At 34.1% G+C, this 20582-nt stretch overlaps 2 protein-coding genes across 4 annotated transcripts; both read left to right on the top strand.

Annotated features, from left to right (window-relative positions):
• The first annotated feature begins 11 nt into the window (after positions 1 to 11).
• On the top strand, positions 12 to 4793 carry LOC107040234 (AP-1 complex subunit sigma-2). Of its 2 annotated transcripts, none has more exons than XM_015260211.1 (5): positions 12 to 381; positions 470 to 648; positions 733 to 841; positions 927 to 1064; positions 4243 to 4793. In XM_015260211.1, the coding sequence occupies exons 1-5, from the start codon at positions 379 to 381 to the stop codon at positions 4285 to 4287; spliced, it is 474 nt and encodes a 157-aa protein (XP_015115697.1). In that variant the 5' UTR covers positions 12 to 378; the 3' UTR covers positions 4288 to 4793. The 2 variants fall into 2 exon arrangements, with proteins under 2 accessions (XP_015115697.1, XP_015115698.1); XM_015260212.1 differs by lacking the exon at positions 4243 to 4793 and adding an exon at positions 3084 to 3741.
• Positions 4794 to 4996: 203 nt separating this feature from the next.
• Positions 4997 to 20536, top strand: LOC107040232 (diacylglycerol kinase theta). 2 transcript variants are annotated; one of them, XM_015260205.1, is made up of 16 exons: positions 4997 to 6843; positions 9225 to 9304; positions 9560 to 9665; positions 9751 to 9971; positions 10063 to 10225; positions 13122 to 13259; positions 13348 to 13485; positions 13674 to 13791; positions 13884 to 14071; positions 14154 to 14366; positions 14503 to 14812; positions 14913 to 15217; positions 15280 to 15562; positions 15633 to 15789; positions 15878 to 15985; positions 18007 to 20536. In XM_015260205.1, exons 1-16 carry the CDS (start codon positions 6708 to 6710, stop codon positions 18118 to 18120), a joined length of 2778 nt encoding a protein of 925 aa, XP_015115691.1. In that variant the 5' UTR covers positions 4997 to 6707; the 3' UTR covers positions 18121 to 20536. The 2 variants fall into 2 exon arrangements, with proteins under 2 accessions (XP_015115691.1, XP_015115692.1); XM_015260206.1 differs by lacking the exon at positions 18007 to 20536 and adding an exon at positions 16552 to 17353.
• Positions 20537 to 20582: the final 46 nt, after the last annotated feature.

Here is a 20582-nt window from a genome sequence, read left to right as displayed (position 1 = left end):
GAACATGACACCTCAGCTCTCCTCTCGCAACTCTCGGTCTCGGACTCTCGGTGGCGGCCCTGCCCACTTGCACCTGTTTTAGTGGGGTTGGGGTGTTTTCTCTTATGTCTGTATAATATATGTAAACGGATTTTTCATTCTATACTATATGAGACGTGATAATTATCGATAATTAGACACATGTACCCTTGGTTCCCTTGTTCAATGAAAATTCAATAAATAGAATGATTTACTGTATATTTATGAATATGAATTTGTAAAAAGTCTAGTGGATAATTTGTGTGCATCGAGGATAATAATAGATAACATTGCCTAACCGAAGTACTATTCCCCCATTTTTGTTGATTTGCAGTTGAATAATTTGTCTTTGCTGGAAAAATGGTAAAGTTGAACAATTTTTAACATCATTACTGACAATATATCTTGATGTTGGAGAGAAAAGTATCATTGATGTAATAATTGCTTTCAGATGCAGTTTATGCTATTGTTCAGCCGTCAAGGTAAATTACGACTGCAAAAATGGTACGTCGCTCATCCAGATAAGCTCAAGAAAAAAATCACCCGAGAATTGATTACGACTATTTTAGCTAGAAAGCCAAAAATGTCAAGTTTTCTTGAGTGGAAAGATGTTAAAGTCGTATATAAGAGGTCAGTACAAAAGTTTTCTCAATATGGATGGACTGCATAATACCCAATACATAACAATAATTTTATATTATTTTTTCTTTTCAGATACGCTAGTTTGTATTTTTGCTGTGCTATTGAACAAAATGACAATGAACTGCTTACACTTGAGATTATCCACAGATATGTTGAATTATTAGATAAATATTTTGGCAGTGTGAGTATCAATTTTTTTTACAAACAAAATAATTATTATAATTTTTATTTTCCATTTTTAATTATAACTCGGAATTTGAATTCAGGTTTGCGAGCTGGACATCATTTTCAATTTTGAAAAAGCGTATTTCATCTTGGACGAGCTACTGGTAGGTGGAGAGATACAAGAGACTAGCAAGAAGAATGTATTGAAGGCTATTGCAGCTCAGGATTTACTTCAGGAGGTTAGTTATGGCAATGTACCCCTAGAGTTGTGATTGTTTAACAATAATTATTGTCTGCTATTATTTCTTTTTTGTTATTTACCTTCAATGAAAGACGTGAAAATCATATACCTAAATGGAATAATGTACAATGGCGCTGAGAGACGATTAATTCTAAGTAATGAAGAGATGAGGCATAATACATATTACCTGTACTTTTATAATATAGGATAATCAATGGAGGTATAACTGGATGATTAGGGTAGAATGTGCCAACAAATTGGGGAAGGAGGGGGGGGGGAAGAATTGATAAGAGTGCATTAAAATATGTTAAGATAGGTATATAGCATAATAATTTTGAAAAGTAAGTGAAAAAAATATTGACGGATTTTGCTACGAAAAAGATTGTGATTCATATTAAAAAGTTTTCTCATTATTCATATACCTACATAAATTATAAATATTGTTATGCTTTCAATTTATTTGTCCCATTGGCATGGACGATCTATTGAATATACCCCAATAGAAGAATGTTATTACAAAAAGGGTTTTTTAATGTTAAAATTGACATTAAAAAAAAATTCAATGAGAAATAATGCTGCAGAACACGTGCAATGAGCGTGTTAATTACATTAAACAATTAGTACAGCGTTTGTAATGCCACAATGTTTTGGGCCAAATGCGTCGTTTCACCGAATGCATGGAAAAACAAAAAGTGGAAAAGATGAGGAAAATATTTGCACGCATTCCTGTGATCAATAGTAATAGTAGTATTAGTCGTAAAAATTCTAGAAGCATGCCAAATTTATTTTGAATATTCAGATCCAAAACTTTTATAATTTCATACTTACAAAAATCAGTAGCGAAATGCTAATATGAGATAATAACAATATGAGACAATAGACAAATTTTTTTCGAATATCTCGCAAAATTTGGCTATTGTCTATCAATTACAAAAGTCTGAATGAAATAAACTAATCTAATCTGAGCACTTGACTACTGAAATACGAATTGCACAGAACTATATTTGTTTATGAATTTGCCAGGAGAGCTTATAATTTCCTCGATGCCAATATTAATTCTAAAGAGCTTAATTATTTGTAAAATTATCATATTATAAAATCATATGCACTCTAGAGGGATTAACATTTTTATGATTTTTCATTATTGAATAAGGTGAATCATCCAGTTTCATCAGTCGTCATTTCAAACTTTTTGCTGTAACAGCTATACTGGATACGTTTAATTGCGTTTAATTGCGAATAGTACAATTCATCAGAGATCTAATATATTGATGTTATATAAATTTATTGAAGCATAGATTAAATTAACACCGATGATGATGATGAAAATAATGTGTAATATAACAATTGATTTTCAATTGAAGAATTTTGTTTAGTCGAATTTATGAAAAATAGTACAATACCCCCACTGTTGCCATTTGGTTTTTTTTCTTTCTTTTTCGCTTCTGTTTTGTCACTTTGGAAAATTCTCTAGTCGATTCCTCGTTATAATATACTGTTGTTCCATTTTATTATTGTTGATGGAATTGGCACTGAAATGTCAAATGCTTTATTAAGCATTCATTGAAACTTGCTATTACCATACAAACCGGAAGTCTAGAACATCACAGTTGATTCATACTTACTCTAGAAATGTCATTGTATGTAAAAGTAGGGCGTCGATTAATGTAAATGTATGTTTTCCATTATTTTTTGAAAATGAATAAATCCAGTGTATGTTATTATATCGAGGCTTTAATAATATTGCCGCCATAATAATTCTACTGTAATTCATTGCACATATTTTTCTTTATTATAACAATTAATCAGCATGTATGTTATACTTGATAAAATCATTCAATGAGTTTTTTCAATGAACAGACTCTGAATATTGTTAATTATTATTGTAATAAAATGTGGCGTTAGTTTCTACTGTAATTCAGGCTTCGATGACATGACAAGTTTTTTTAAAGAATCAATAGACAGATGGTTACCGCACGCACAGAAAACTAGTTAGTGTTTGTTTTGTTTGTGGAAGGATGAAGCTGTCGACGACGCTCTACGAGAAATAGGGCTTTTGTAAAGCTGTACCTCCGTATCTCTGTGTCCCTCACCATCAATATGATCACCGATACCACCAACCTCTCAGCCAAACCATCATCTCTGCCGAATGATGTCCATCGCACATCTTGATTTCTAGCAAATAATAATAATAATAATAATAATAATAATAACAATTCAATACAATTAAATCATTTTGAGGGGAAAAAATTGACTTGTTCGCGATCATGAAATCAATGGGATTGAAAATATTTTTGTATAAATGCATAAATAATATATTTTGCCATTAGTCGTATAGGGATCATCTGTGAAATTGTAATAGGATATAATCGTTAATTTTAGCCACTTGGAAATATTTGTACATGGAATTGTAAATTTTTTTAATTGGTACAAGAAACACGAAAATAATATTTTTTCTTTTAAATTTATTCCCATAATGATACATTTTTATTTCAATGATTTAATTCTATTATTGAAAAGTGATGGGAATAAAATTGATTTCATAGATTTTTATGTATCAATCATCATCTCATGTGCACATTTCAATGTATTACGTCGATTAACAATTTATATATAATAATTAAAAAAATGCACAGTCCTTAGAGTTGCAATAAAGATTTTATTCATCCACGTAATATAATTATTATAATTTTTCTAGTACATCAGCGAGTCACTACTTGATATATCCATTAAAAACTAATAATCCACATTTATATTGAATCGCTGTTTATTGCCAACAACCAAATGTTTAATAAGAATCAAACAATTGATGAAGGGCATGTGAAATTAGTTGTTTCCTTATGCATTGCATTGTAAATTTATGGTTTTTGAACCGTTAGTTAATAATGATTTTTTATGCTATCAAGTAACATTGAAGATAAATTAGTTCTGTCGTATGATGAGGGTTCAGTTCAACATTTGAAGCTGCGAAAAAGAAGATTATCTTATAATAAAGTAGGTACGTGTGATGTTTAAATATATTTTCGTTTAATTTTAACATTAAAGATGTTCATTCAGTATCATGCAGCATCAAAGTAACTCGATACCCTATTCATATTGGCCATTTCGAATAGTTAATTATATTGCCAAAATTTATTTTTCATATTGAGAGAATCAGATGTTTTTCTTTGTTTTAGGAGGAAACACCACAGGGATTTTTTGAGGATCACGGACTTGGATAATCGACACAATGAAATAATGATCTCTCAATCTTCACGAATGAGCATTTAATCCATGCAACCATTAATGTTACGTGAAGACATCACACATAACTAGCAATTTTTCTTCATCCCGTTAATGCATTGATATTGTTAAATTTCAACATTCCACTCACTCTACTGTAATTCAACAATTTTTTTTATTATAAAAATATAATTATTATTTTAGTCCATTTTTAATCAACTTTAATGAGCAATCTATCGTTTTCTAAATTTCTGTCTTTTCTTTTTTATTCAATGATAATATACTGGTGAACAAATAAAATATTTGAGATTTAACATCTATAAAGCCAACATATTAAAAAAAAAAAAAAATTCATAAAGGTGCAAAGTTGTTCATTTTTTTCCTTTATTTATACTTTGTTAAAATGTAAAAATGAAAAACTACAAAAATAGGTCATGCTTTATGCTCCGTCCACACTATGATGTACATGAATAATTAATTAATAAAGTTGGTTACATTCAAGGTCTCAACCGTTTCCATGTGTTATGTTCTTTGTACGTATCCCTAATAAAATGGAAGAAAAGAAAGCAAAAAAGCAAAAAAAAACAGCCTCGAATGATCGAGATGAAAAATCACGAAAAAGAAATTGAGCGTGCGCAGAAATCTTTGGTTGAAACACTGACGCGCGCGCGCGCATCTGGAAAATTCACTATAAACCCCTATCACTTGGTCAATGTAATTCAGTCACATTAAACCGACAAGAAAAATAAAAGTGAATAATTGAACGTGTCTTAGAATATAATGCAGTCAACTGACAAGTGATATATTATACCAGTGATCAGACATCGCGTGCAAATACAAATCAATAGAGTGTATGATTATAAATTGGATAAGAATTGTATATGAACAAGAAATGAAACCCTAGAAAATTTTCAAACTCTCTCTCTTTGTCTCTGATCGATAAAATAAAATATTTTTTTTTATCAAACATCAGCAATAAAAACCTAGCATCTCGATTACTCGATAATGTATGAGAATCATCGAGTACATCGAGGGTGTAAAAAATCCACAGCAACGAAAGCCCAAAGTTCATCATTACAATTAATCAGCAATTATCTTGACAAAGACAATTCATCGATTACATTGTGACAAAACTAACAAGTGAAAGGAAAATTCATTTATCGGTGTAACAAATAGCAAAACAAAAACTAAATCGTTTATATCTTATGGGTAAAAAATATAGACGCCGCGGGAAATGATGCGCCAGGGTAAAACTGTGAACGGCGTCGGCGCGTGGGCAAACGAGTACGTGTGTGACGTCTTGGGTAAGTCGCGTTGGGCGCTGGAGGAGTGTTAAGAACAGTCCGAGGACATACACTTGTATATTTTTTTTTTCTCCCCTGTGGTGTTAATCAAATAGTGGTAGTGGTAAAGAAGCTTGCTTTTGAGTGATAGTGATTTTATTTTTCCTTTGAATATAATGATATATTAATCAGTCATTGCGCGGGTTAATAGTCTTGCAGTAGTTGGGGGGCTGTGTGAGCCCACAAAAATCTATGAAAAACATCTACAGGCAAATAATAAGGATTGAATCCAATGTCGATTGACAAGAAATAAAAGATCAGAGAGTGGGTAAAAAGGGTGGATGGAGAGCCGTTTATAAACATAAAAAAGGGGACGAAAAAAAAAAGTCAATATGAATAGCGAGAATAAAAAAAAATGTACAGATGAAGTGAGTAATGAGTGAGAAAGAATAAGGGAAAAAGAGGAAACAAAGTGAGCGTGCGCGCGCGCGCGCGCAAGCAAATGTCCTTCGGGGTGGCCGGAGAGCTTTCGCAAGCTCGGTGAGAGCGGCAGAGGGGGAGAGGAGGTTTATCGTGATTGTGCGCCCCCTTTAATTGAGCATAGCACTAGGAGGAGAGCAGCACCAGCGATAGCAGCAGCCGCAGCAGCAGCAGCAGCAGCAGCAGCATTGGAGCAAGTGCGCTGCTTGGGTATTGTTGAGGAAGCGCTCATCAGTGCTGGTGAAGAGCAACCAATGCAACAAGTCACCAATTATAATACATACTGAGATACGCTCGGTATAACGGATGCGCGTACCGTGTCATAATAATCCCACAACTTTATTGATAAAGTTGAAATAATAATAGTAATAAATTCAGCAATGATTTGAATGATATTGCTGATCGCAAATGTAAAAAGCGTCAACGACGACTAAAACTAAAATAGTTATGCTCAGCTGTGCAGTGAGAGGGATAAGGCGAGCTTACGGAAATGCGCCTTAGGCACGTTGAACTCGTTAAACGGGAGTGCCACTGGCCTCGATATGTACGCGTACGGTTTCGAGATAACATAGTCATGTAATGTTGTCACGCGGCGCACCCTGCGTAGCTTCACGGTGAAAATCTGGCGTGAACGGCGCCGCGGTGGAACGGGGAACATGGCGTCGGTCTCGACCGAGACACCGGTCAGCCACGGGCACAGCTTTCGACAGAAAACATTTCACAAGCCTACGTACTGCCATAGCTGCACCGACCTGCTCTGGGGCATCATAGGGCAGGGCTACATCTGCGAAGGTAAAAAAATGACAAATTCGCATCCCCATCCCCATCCTCATCCTCATTTATCCCATTTATCTTAACAAACTTTTTCAGGAATACCAGCAATTTCAAAGGCTGTAGCCACCCTTTGGATATAATGTAGAAAAATTTACCAAAATTTTACATTTTACAAAGTTTTCCCTTTTCATATGCGGAAACAACCCCTTATTTCCCTTTTGGAATTGTTGTTGGCTAGCAAAGAATTAGGCAAAGCAAACCCTTCCGAAAATATACCCACCCTCAAATATAACGCATACAATAACAAACGGAAATAATTTTCAATCGGTTCGACGAGTGACAAGTAAGATCATCCTTAATATACTGAACTCATATGTATATGGAAAATCTTACTCATCTTGGCTCACAAATATGATATAATGCAAATTATAATAGTAAAACTCATGTTTTCCTCGCCTGAGGTGCAAGTCTGCAAAGAAAAGTTTGTATTTTCTACCCTAAAAAGGGAAATGTACTCACTTTCCTGCCGCTTATATCATCATCATCATCATCATCAGGGAGCAAAGCAAAGTAGGATAAAAATTAAATTATTGTATGATATTGTTGCGTACTTGTTGTTTTTTCCTTGCTTTGAAATTGGTGCATTGGCGCATTGGGGTAAGAAATGAAATGTGGATATGTTTTCCATGCACAGTGGTGCATTCTTCAGTGCAACAATAATAATAAATAGGTATATGGAAATAGGTGGATACGATAGTTGCAGAGGGCGCTAGTTGTTGTGCACGTCTCTTGAGCAGCAGGCATTGATCGTTTGGGGTATGAAATGAGATGGTGGGACACTAGGCGAATGGACTGAGTGAGTTAGAATGAATGGGGGGAAGGAAACAAGGAAACAAAGGAGACAGAACGAGAACGATGCTGGTGGTATTAATGGCCAGGAGTCACAGAGAAGGGTGCAAAAGTGAGGAGGGGTGAAAAACGTGACTGAAAAAAGATGAGGCGAGAGGCGAGAGGCTCGGCTCACATCATCAGCATTGGCCACAGGCTCTACTCCAAAATTATGCCAAAGATTGTACTTTCTCTCTTTCACATTCGCTTGTTTAGCAGCTTTTCCTCGAGTAGTCAGAGTCTTATTTCTTGTTTATGTCCACTGTGACAATATGAGAGACAAGAGAGACTTTTGTCTCTCTCAGAGCTCATTTTCAAAGCATAAAGGATAAGAATGGAAAAAAAAAACTTGAAGAGAATAAAAACCGGGGAGAAAATTTCCAGGACGCGCAGTCCAATTGTCAAACTTCAATCATTAAAAATTGGGCTGCTCACCATGTCTCATAATTATAAAATAAAAATTAATTAATATTCAATATTCATTCCTTTTAATTTATCTTGCACTCAAGTACGTGTGGCCTTAATCTTAAAAGAGATATAATGTAAGATTGTATGTTTATATGTTTATCGATTTATCGTTTGCCATGCAGTTAATGAGCACTCAATTTTCATTCATGTTTACTTTGGAGAATGCATACACATATTAGGCTGGTGAAGAATGAAATGAGGGAGAGAAATGAGTACAGAATGCACGTACAGAGACTGAATAGACATGAATACATACTACGGTATGAACCCTAAATGTATGCACAATCTGCAACAGTGGCGGCGGGCCAAGGGCATTGTTGAAAAGCATACAAAACACTTGCAGAGGGTTTTTTTATTCAGTCTTAATTCACAGAGACGGACCAATTGTGCGCTTGGTTTTGTTTTTGTTGTTAGTTTTCATTGTCTATCAGGATCTCTGATGGAATTTATTACTCAATTTATTTAAATGGCTATTGATTGCCATTTTTTCATCATTTGCCTACTCATCGTAGTGCTGGAGATTATTTTAGTGATTATGTCGGATAAGGAGTTTCCATCCATCCATCCATCCATCCACTACAATACACTCTCATATATATGAGTGGCGTGCAAATATACGTCGTCTCACACCTCACAATGGAGGAGCTGAGTGGAGACAATCTCCCATGAGAACTATTGTTCAAAAAATAGAGCAATGGTGATAATATTTTGTTTGGACTTGATGCATCCTCTCGTATTGAGGATGAGAAATGAGAATAAGTTGTTATGCTGGTAATGATAAGGGCGGGATAGAGAAAGGCACACGTAGCTACGTGTGGATGTTGAGCCGGATGTTGTCGTCTTTTGTGTTGTACATTGAGTTGATGACAACTGTAGTAGCCAACACTTGGCTCAACAATTCATCGTTGAATCGATTGTGGTGAACTTGTCATATTAATAATGTTCTATTTATGGTAATGGTTAAGATTTATGCAATCATTGCTCCCCTTTACAACATTGGCCGACATTCAATCATTTCGATTGTTATTTGGCATTTTTTACAGTTTGCAACTTCGTGGTGCACGAACGCTGTCTCAAGGCCGTCGTGTCTCCCTGCTCCAGCATCGCGGCAAGCCTCATTAAGGTATACGCACATTACACAGTTATATTAAACAACAAATATATATTTGTATATAATGGAAAAATATTACTCTCTCAACACATAATAATAAAGCTAGTTTCTTGACTAGTTTCTAGTTTTTTTCTTGTTTCCAACTGATTGACAAGTTTGTCAAGTAGTCGTACTTGCGGTGTGGTCAGACCGGTCAATTTATCATTGACTCGGAAAATTAATCATTATTATATTGTATAATAAAAAATATAATTCTTTTCATAAAAGAATCCGGTTGCACATTGTTGGTCCGAACCGGTGCATCACAAGAAAAAATTTTGCAATGTCTGTCGAAAACGTCTCGAGGATACATCTCCGTCCGTACACTGTGAGAGTAAGAAAACTTTGATTTCTATAAATAATATATTATAAATTTATTAGGAATAAAAATTAAGGGTACATATTTATTTCGAGTGCAGTTTGCGAATACTATGTGCACACGGACTGTCAGGACTTTGCTGTTGCCGACTGTAAAGAGAATGCTACGTACCTACCAGGGAAGGACTTGGCGTCGGTGAAGCATACACATCACTGGCGTGAAGGCAATCTACCGAATAATTCAAAATGCGCCGTTTGCAAAAAAAGTTGTTTCTCCGCAGAGTGCCTGGCTGGATTTCGCTGCGAGTGGTGTGGCATGACGGTAATAATAATTCCAATTAAAGAAAGAAAAAAAAAGAGGAATAAATATTTTAATACGATATATGGTAAATATATAATTGTTAACATTCCAGTCGCATCCTTGGTGTCAGAAGAGCAAGTTAATGCGTCAAGAATGTACATTTGGCAATTTGGAGCCAATTTATCTGCCACCGTATGCAATCAGTATACCACGTACAGAAGTACCAATGGAAGCAATAATTGGTGTACAAGTTCGCCGAAAAGATATTCTCACTCGTAAGTTTACACAATTATTTTAGTAGAAAGTTACAAATCATTTTTATACGGTATTTAGTCACGAAATACAATCACAAATCAATGATCAATTATAATAATTATTTCAATGTAAATGTTACATTTAGAAAAATACCCGATGCTCGTTGATGAATGTATACTGCCTATTTCTGTATACTGTATATTCTTTACATTGTGATGCATTACGTGATTATAGTTAAATAGTCTACTGTACTGTCAGGTATAAGCATGTTTCAGGTAAAATCAAAGTTTTCACTGTTTTAGTTCACACATCTTCAACAGTTGAGAAATATCATTTCATACTGTGCAAGTAATTTATTGAGTAGCCGTGTGTCACACTAGGAGGTGGCCATATTATTTCCATAATTTAATCTTGGATTACAATAAATTCTCAATCAACTTGAATTTGTCCAATGTATCATTGCACGATCACATCCGCGTTGTCAAACATTTCATTGCACATACCTTTGAAATATCTTACATGAGTTAATTTTCATTCATAAAAATATTATCCAATTGAATTCTCTTGTGTTTTTATGTTTCCTCCGGGGAAAGCCAAAATATTATATTCTTAAAAATGCCACATTTATATTATGCTTGCCAATCTCACTCATCAAATTATACGCATATCTGTTTATGGTCATCAAGGAAAATAATTCTCTATATCATTTTCATTTGGATAATGTTGTTGTTCATTGAAAATGGATTTTAAAGTTTTTTAAAATGGACCTTTTCAAGAGGGAAATTTTTCATAATTCTAGCATGAGAAAAAAAAACCACATCCTGAAATTCAATGTATCCTCAGCCATTTTTCATTCTCATTTTTTAAATTCTGCTAATAGGGTTGCATTTGAACACTTTTTTTCAAATCGTTTTTCACGAGGCAAATGAAAAGTGGAAGTAGAAGAAAAAAAGGAAAATAAAAAGGTTGAGGCTTGGAAGGAGGCCTGAATTAAGATTACAAAATTTACTATTACACGCTTGAATACCGAAATTCGGGGAAGAGAGTAGCAGTGCTACAAAATTTAAAATTAGACGAGAATTACTTGGTAAAGTGACATAATAACAATTGATTTTGTTTTTTTTTTTCTCCAAATAATCTTCAAATCCAAGGAGAATAGCGTAGGTATTATTTTGCCTATTTACACGAAATATCAATGTGGAAATTTTTCAATTGATTTGTCTTGTTCTACCACTTGATTACTCAACTTACAGGCAATACAATAAAAAAAAAGGAAAAAGAACAAGGGATTGATAAATAGGAAAAAAAAATTGAATCAATTCGGATTATTATTTTACTTGTTATTAGTTGAAGATAACATCGGAGAGCAATTCGAATTCGCTGAGAGCGAACAAATTGGTGCGGCTGGTCATCTGGCCGAAGCTTTCAGACGCCTTTCACTAGTTTTTCCACGTAGCTGCCATGGAAATTGTCATGCTTCCCCTCCTTATGTTCGAGGTACCTTAATATTATAAAAAAAAAAAAAAAAAATGGCCGTGCAACTATGTTTGTGAGCATAAGATATTATATCGACTGAAAAAAATTGGCGAATAAATTAATTTGCATCTCGAAGAGAAAATATTATTTTCGTCTCTTTATTTACCGTAAAATTAGTCAGCCAATGTAACTATTTATTATTCAAGTTTGTGTATCGTGTGTAAATGATTGCCAGCAAGTACACGTCATGTATACCTCGTATTCAAAAAGATATTTATGTGCAATGTCATTATGATCAGTGAAAGTGGAAAAAGGGGATGACCAGTTCATCTCATAGACGGAATTCGTAATAGATAATGCATGTCCATCATTAGCTTTATGTTTTTCTAATTTCCATTACTTCATAACTGTAATCAACCTTTCATCATATATTGAAACAATCAATAATTCATATATTTTTTATATAATTCCATTCCGTCCCTGTCTATTATCGCATATTGTGTAAATACCCCCGAAGCATTTTATTTTATTATTTTATACAGATTCGCATGACACACTCTTGTATAGCACTCAAAATGATGAACGCAGTATTGGCAACATGCTCACCTTTTGTTTGTTTTTTTAAATCTTTTTGTTTTTTTTCTTTTTTCCTATTTTTTCCATATTGTACTTTCCATCTCGCTTCTTTTCTGTTGTTGTGAATCAATAATGTGGCATTGACAAGTATAATGCGTGGGCATTTACGCCTGCTCTCAGAGTGAGTGTCCGTCCATATGTACTTGTCGAAAAGTTTCTTCATTAAACTGTAACAGTATACTCGTCAATATCCAGACGACTTTTTTTATTCATTCTTTTGCCCCTTTTGTTGACACGTTGGTTATCGCATATTTGATGTTTTAACATGTTAACTTGTGTTTGCTTCATTGCATGCATGAGCGCAACCATCCTTCCACTTCTACTGCTACTGCTGCAGAACTGATGATATATTGCCAAGAAAATAATGAGAATAATCTGCGATGCTGTTGTTCACATGAACTCAGCAACTATGATGTCATCATTGTATTACATATGTGGGAGAGATAAATGAATAAGTTGAACAAGAAGTTACCATCTGCATGTGCTTTGTGCTTACCAGGGCCATTGCAACCTCTCTTTACGTATTCATGTTGTATAAAGATGGTAAGCGATGTAGATTCTGTATCTATTCTATTATCCCAAGTATCCCAACTCTTTTTTATTAATATTACGGATATTATAGGATAAATACACTCAGTAAGAAAAAAACAACAACAATTATTCCCATGTGTTTTGGAGAGACAGACATTTTTACATAAATATTTAATAATGGCCAAGAAATAATGTAGAATTGTGAGAAATTTTTCAAAATATTAAGATGCTACACATTTGCCTAATTATTGATGTTAACTATTTTTTTTACAGCACGCAGTATATCCGAGGAATTCAGCAGCGGTGACACGAGGAATCGAGATAATGATGAGCCGACACAGTCAAGTAGTGCACACAGCAAAGATCCGAGATCTCCTAAAGAGAAGGATGATAAGGAAAGGGGCGATGAAGGTATTCATTCTTTTTTCTAACCACTAATAATCACTTGTCTTGCCAAAAAATGGGGATTTTAGTAATAATTTTTTTTTCTTTACTGCAGAAATGATTAAAGTGTACGATGGTAATATGTCTCTCAAGCATAAAATATTCCGGGTTATATCGGTGTCCCGATTAGCAACCACTGAGCAGGTTCTCACGTCAGCTCTTAGGGCGTTTCACATTACAAAAGTACATCCAAGTATGTTGTATTTTATTTGTTTTAAATAAATAAAAATAAATAATAATAAGAGATTGAGGTCGCGACAATATGAAATATTTTCAATTCTCTAACTCGAAATTAGATGAAATTGAAAAATTCATTTGATTACCGGGACTGGCTCATTAATAATTAGTCAATGATTCATTGTAAATTAATATTTTTTGTAGGTCTTTTTTATCTCACCGATTTGTATGCCACCGAAGAGACACCACTATGTGATCCAAACCCAGTGTTAAATTTAACTCGAAGAGAAGGTAAACGTCGTGCGGTATTTTTGAGATACAAGTAAGTTTGAAATTTGGTATTTAATCTCCAATTGATGGATATTTGTATAATAATTTTTTTTTTTTTTTTTTTTTTTTTTTTTTTTTTCCTAGGGATGAGGAGTGCGGTGAAGTTCGGGTATATCCCGGTAAACTTCAGATAGCGGATCCATTCTGTATAATTCCAGTTAATGATTCAACAACCGTAGCGGATCTTATTCAAGAGGCACTTCTACGATTTGGTGTGAAGGACTTTAATTGTGAGGATTATCGGTGCAGCGAAATACTTTTAGATCGTGGTGGTTAGTATCTTGAAAATATAATTGCCTCTCTCAGTTAGGTGATGAGGAAAAAAAATGTTGATTGATTTTTGGCATTTTTTAGTATCGGAAAAAGTATTGGAACTTACGGAAAAACCATGGGATGCTGTCAAACAACTTGGCAAAGATTCCATTAGGCAGATGGAACTCATGAGATTTTATTTGCAATTGAAACAGGATCCACACGGCCCTAATTTAGCCCTTTTTGTTGGTAATCTGCCAGCAAATGAGAATGAAAAAAATTATGAAAATATACTCATTGAATTGTTGGGCCAAGGTACAAGGTTGCTCTTTACATTAATAAATTCATAATAAATAATGAATAATGAATTTAATTTAATTGAATTTTCTATCCTTTCGTCTTGTTATAAATAATAATAGATGAAGGACATAAATTATTGTTCTAATTATAGAAAATAAATTCTCGTCGATTGGACCGATATATTACGAGTATGGATCCATGGTAATTATATATGAAGATGCTAATAAAGCAGTAAGAGCATTGTACCTGTTGCGAGAGTCACAGTATGAGGATAAACATCTGTTAGTTATGCTATTGCCGAGTATTGAACCGAGCATGATACCTCCGGGTGTACAGCCACTTCTTGTATTTGTCAATGTTAAATCAGGTGGATGCCAGGGATTAGAGTTAATTTCGAGTTTTCGTAAACTATTAAATCCCTATCAAGTGTTTGACTTGGATAATGGTGGTCCACTACCTGGGTGAGTGTTGAATAATTTAATTAATAATAAATTATTATATGTTAAAGTCTATAATAGATGACAATGGTTATTTATACTTTAATTTATTGAAATTGTACAGGTTGTACGTTTTTCGTCATATAAGACACTATAAGATATTAGTTTGTGGTGGGGATGGAACGATAGGATGGGTCTTGCAGTGCTTGGACAATGTTGGTCAAGACAGTGAATGTTCATCGCCAGCATGTGCTATTGTGCCACTTGGCACAGGCAATGATCTCGCTCGTGTCCTTTGTTGGGGACCTGGCTATACTGGTGGTGAGGATCCCCTAAATTTATTGCGCGATGTTATTGATGCTGATGAAATAAGACTCGACAGATGGACAGTGGTTTTTCATCCTCAAGCGGAGCAAGACGATACTGGTGGTGAGTTGATATTTATCAACTATTTCAATTTTTCTCCATGAGTTATGATATTGTTTTTCAAGGAGCCGGATCGAGTGAAGATAATTCTCAAATATTTGTCATGAACAATTACTTTGGCATTGGTATTGATGCCGATTTATGTCTGGACTTTCACAATGCCAGAGAAGAAAATCCAAATAAATTCAATAGTCGATTGCGTAACAAATCCGTATATGTTAAAATGGGACTGAAGAAAATGGTTGGACGAACCTGCAGAGATTTGCAGAGAAAAATACGTCTTGAGGTGGACGGTAAACTTGTTGATTTACCACAATTGGAGGGTATTATTATACTCAATATATTGAGGTAATTATTTTTTATCTATTCAATCAAGTCTATCATATCTACAATATGCACCTATTATATCATGATTTAGCTGGGGCTCTGGTGCAAAACCATGGGGAGACGATAGAGAGGAACAATTTCACAAGCCAAACCACTACGATGGTATGCTCGAGGTTGTGGGTGTCACCGGTGTTGCACACTTGGGTCAAATACAATCGGGATTTCGTACCGCCATGAGAATAGCACAGGTAATTATTATTTTTCTTTTTCAAACTACTAGTTGATAAATTAACTCTATAACTCTACAGTTACGAATTACACTAAATTCCTTCCCAGGGAGGACATATAAAAATTCACCTGAATTCTGACATACCAGTACAAGTGGATGGTGAACCATGGGTGCAAAGTCCTGGTGATGTTGTTGTCCTTAAATCTGCATTGAAGGTAATTTATGCCTGATTTTGTTTATTTTTTTTATTTTTTTCATTTTTTTTTTTTGTAGAAAATCTATTATATTATTGAGTTTCGAGTACGATTAAAGTGACAAGAATGAGCTTGATTCATTCATTGGATAAGTTATTACTCTAATCGAATCTCGATAGCACGTTTCACTTGATAATTGTCGCATGTTGAATAATTACAAGAAAATAAATATTATCAATATATGTTTTATATTTCTGTAGAAGAGTAGTTGATTCATTTTTCAAGAAATTGTCATATTTAAATTGATTGATACATGTAGAACAAAAATCCCATGTATGTAGACATGTGTTGTAGACAAAAATTTGCCATCATTGTAATATATATTGAATCTTATAAAAATGACTCATTATATTAGTATAGATGAATATGTCTACCTACATCAAGATTTTGCCATATGTGTGTGAAAAAAAAAGAAAAGAAAAACTGCATGCAAATATCCACCATCTCCTCTAAAAAAGAATTCCCTCTTACATTCTCCCTTAATGGCAAATCTACTAATGTCTTCCTTATTCCTCTGTTCACTTCAGGCTACCATGTTGAAGAAAAATAAGATCAAGCGTCGCAATACTGAACCGTCGATTCTACCCGCTAATGGGGAGGGGGGAAAGTGCACGGACGAGTAAATCATCAAATCTACAATTTGAAAAAAAAAAAATTGACCAATGAATTCATTAAATTTCATTGAATTCATAAGAATGAGATTATTTAATGAGAAAATATGATGACTGACAGGAAGAGGAAGAGGGTCTGTGATCTCTGCCGAGGCTCTCCACTTTGTGCTAGCCGCGTGTATATTTTGTACATGCGCATGTTTAGCACAATGAAAACGGGGGAGTTTCGGACGAGGCAGACCTTTAATTCAGCCGTACCGGTCGATCCAGCGAGTCCTCCCCAAATGCATGCCCTTTTCATACTCCCATTCCATAATTCACCATTCTATTCTATTCTATTTCCAGCATTTTCCATATGCGTAGATATGCATTATACTTGATCCTCTAGTTTTCCATCATTTGAGATTGAGAAATAAAAATCGCAGAGTTTTTGGTAGAGATTCCTAAATGTGAGCAAATTGGTAAAAATTTTTATGAGAATTTTCTCTCTCTCTCTCTCTCTCTCTCTCTCTCTCTCTCTCTCTCTCTCCAATTTCTGCCCATAGGAAATCTCTAGAAAAATTTCGCTTCTATTGTTATATTATGGTGATATCCTCCAAAAACTCATCAGCGAATAGGATAAATGGGGAAAGTACTGTATATGCAGATCAGATTTGTTTCTGTCATTTATATAAATACGAAACTACCCAAATACAGAGATGCCCATGCTCCCCCCCCCCCCCCCCCCCCNTGTATATGCAGATCAGATTTGTTTCTGTCATTTATATAAATACGAAACTACCCAAATACAGAGATGCCCATGCCCCCCCCCCCCCCAATGCAGTCTTTAGTTTTCGGCTAAGCCATGATACATGTGTACATTTAACATACGAGAATAATCGTATTTTCTGTACGTATTCATATGGATTAGCCATGTCAAATTCTTCCGTAAGTTGTTTTCAATTTTTCAAAATACATACACACACACATACACGCACACACGCGCGCATATGTGAAAATGTAAAGCAAGATTTTCTATTTCATCGTACGTTATATATAGTATACATTTATTTATCTATACTCTTTACGTACTTTTTTCATTTATTTGTACTATTGTCCATTCACAAATTATAATTTTCTTTTTCGTTGTTCATTAAACCTCAAACTTGCCGTCTTTTCATCGTTTTTCAGATGCACTATTATTCGAAATGATTTAATTTATTTTAATGATTGTTGCGAAAAATTTTTTTTGCCATTCGTGGAACCAATTATTGATCATTACCACTTGTTGACTGGAAAAAAAAAAAAAAGAAAACAATAGAGAGAAAGGAGATGATGATTATGAAAACAAATATCCTTTGTGCAACACCCCATGATCCTGTCCCTTCCTAGGCCACGATGCTGAAGAAGACCAAGGTTAAAATGAAGCGACGAAATACAGAGCCGAGCATGCAACTAGCACTGCAAGCAGCTGCATTGAATGATCCAGATGCTGAGGTTTTCTGAGTGACAACAGGCAGAGAATAATGAATATATGAGCCAATACCGACGGCAAATCGTCCAATCTCAAATGAAGTTTTGTCAATTTCCAACTACACATGGTGGAGAAAATCACAATATTCTCTTATTTAAAGATATCCAAGTGGGACGGTACCTACTGTCATCCAATGGATGACAAAAAGCCACGTATTCTACATCACTGAGATTCATTGAATTGAAGAATATATCAATTGTCATTGGGTGATATGATGAAAATACTATTGAACATTTCTCAGATTGGAATTTTCATTAAATTTCGCCGCCTCAATTTGATTTATTTTATTTTTGTAAAAATTGTCTGTATAGCAAATCGATTTTAACTTTTCAACAAATAGCTGCTATTTTGCATTGACATATTTGATCGAATAAATTAAACCAAAATATAATATTGAAAACAGATGATTTTGATATTTTCTAGATTAAAAAAGTTGAAAAATGTAATGCTTAGAACATTATTCCACTTGTTGATCAATTCAACTCCCTGGCAACTGATTATTCGCCACTGAAAAATGACAATAGTATTTGAAATGTTTAAAGAATATAATAAGAGGAAACAAAAATTCACAAAAATGTGAATGTCAATAAAATAATATTTTTAAAAATGGCAAATTGATTAAGAATTTTTTCAAGCAAAAAGTTGACAAATTCAGTAAGAATAGTAGCCACTTCCCTTCAGTGTTGATGGGGGGATTTTTTTGAAATAATTATCATTTTGTCTTATTCATCATATATCGCAATATTACTGTAACATGAATGAATATTTTTTTAAACGACACTCGAAAGATTGCCGCATAAAAAGCCGATATCAAACAATTGGTATAATTCAAAATAAAATCTGTTCAGACTTTACTACTCAGTGAGAAAGTAACAATCGTCGCGGTGTATACGCCGATGATAATGCTTATAATGTTTCCTCTTTGTTTTGCATTTAGGTTCATATTATTTTGTTACTTTATAGAGAAAATATTTATGAAAAAAAAAATAAATAAATAAAAAGCGAATGAAGAACCTGTAAACTGTAATGCACATTACGTTTCGTATGGTATTTTACCAGTAAAAAAATATCTACAGAAAAAACTCGTGATATATATCGCGTATCATGATATAAAGAAAAAAGGAAAAAAAGAAAGGCATCAAGTCGGTTGTTATTGATATATTATTATACAAAAATATTGACGATTAAATATTAATATATTTACATACTATTGTATTAGTATTACCTTTTTAATTTGTCATTGTTGTCAAATCTGACTGCCGGGCAGTCTGGAATTTACCATAATGAAAGAAAAAAGGAAAATACAACCAGTCGCAGTCAGTTTTACTAATGAACAAATTCACGAAAAGTAATTTCCGTAGAGAGGAAGAACACATATGATGGACGATGAAAGATGAACGACCGCGGGCACGGCATCTTTGCCAATTCGTCTCTCGATTTTGCCGAAATGAAATTTTTAATTGAAAATTGAAAAAACAAAAATCAATTAATGAGTCATGAGGTGGGTTGGCAATGCCAAAACTATTAATTTAATTGAATTTAAATTAAAAAATGAAGATAAAAGAAAAACAATGATAATAGAAATTCAGTTGGTCTCGAGCAAACTCTACCTATATGCGTAAGTTTGTTCGAGTCCCCTTGTTAGAAGAAACTTGATACGGTGGTAATATGGATATGATAAAAAAATTTTTAAAATAAATAAAAATGCCAAAAAGGTGAAAATAAAAGACAAGGGTTTCAACGAGTCCACTCATTCTAGTAAATGAAATGTTTCATAATAATAATTATGAGACATTAGTACGACTGAACTAATGTGAAATATTACCCCAGGGTGAATCTGCGGCACAGACACTTGTGAGTCAACCACAGATTTTGAGGCACCATTTGAGACTGTTTTGCGCGTCCAAGATGTTGAATTGGGGGGAAAAAATGAATAAAAAGAGAATAAAATGACATTATTTGAAAGAATCTCCAGGCGACGGTTTTGTTTTGGCTGCAATTGGAATGCGTGTGGATATGTGTATTTGGCATCATTATTTGATTCTATGGGACAATTATCGGTGCCAAAAAAGATGTACATAACAATATTATAAAAGAAAAAAATATGTAGATTTGTAAGGTATGCAGAGAGTGAGGAATGAATGATCTTTGAATTGATAAATATTTGTTTTTGTTGGATTTAAACTGCTGGGTGTTAGGAGTCATCTACACGCGTCGAATGTCGCATGTTAACAATGTTTATTATTCACTTCAGTGATAAAGGGACTCAAGTGGGCTGTGTTGCGACGCTTGGGCCAACAAAAGTGAAAACAAGGTAAAAGTGAGTGCAAAGAGAACAATTATGCCTTCGTTATATGGGAGTGTGAACAAGAGAGAACGAGAGAGAGAGAGAGAGAGAGAGAGAGAGAGAGAGAGAGAGAGAGAGAGAGAGAGA

Source organism: Diachasma alloeum, unplaced genomic scaffold (assembly GCF_001412515.2).
Source record: "Diachasma alloeum isolate Michigan unplaced genomic scaffold, Dall2.0 Dall_scaffold_00326, whole genome shotgun sequence".
NCBI classification, from domain to species: Eukaryota; Metazoa; Arthropoda; class Insecta; order Hymenoptera; family Braconidae; genus Diachasma; species Diachasma alloeum.
This window is presented reverse-complemented; position numbering and strand designations above follow the sequence as displayed.

Bases quoted from the DNA above. Each gene is read 5' to 3' on its own strand.
- LOC107040232 (XM_015260205.1), top strand. From the start codon at position 6,708: ATGGCGTCGGTCTCGACCGAGACACCGGTCAGCCACGGGCACAGCTTT. The intron at 6,844-9,224 runs GTAAAAAAATGA...CATTTTTTACAG, and splicing joins GCAGGGCTACATCTGCGAAG to TTTGCAACTTCGTGGTGCAC. The intron at 14,072-14,153 runs GTTAGTATCTTG...GGCATTTTTTAG, and splicing joins AATACTTTTAGATCGTGGTG to TATCGGAAAAAGTATTGGAA.
- LOC107040234 (XM_015260211.1), top strand. The intron at 649-732 runs GTCAGTACAAAA...TTTTCTTTTCAG, and splicing joins GTTAAAGTCGTATATAAGAG to ATACGCTAGTTTGTATTTTT. The intron at 842-926 runs GTGAGTATCAAT...ATTTGAATTCAG, and splicing joins TAGATAAATATTTTGGCAGT to GTTTGCGAGCTGGACATCAT.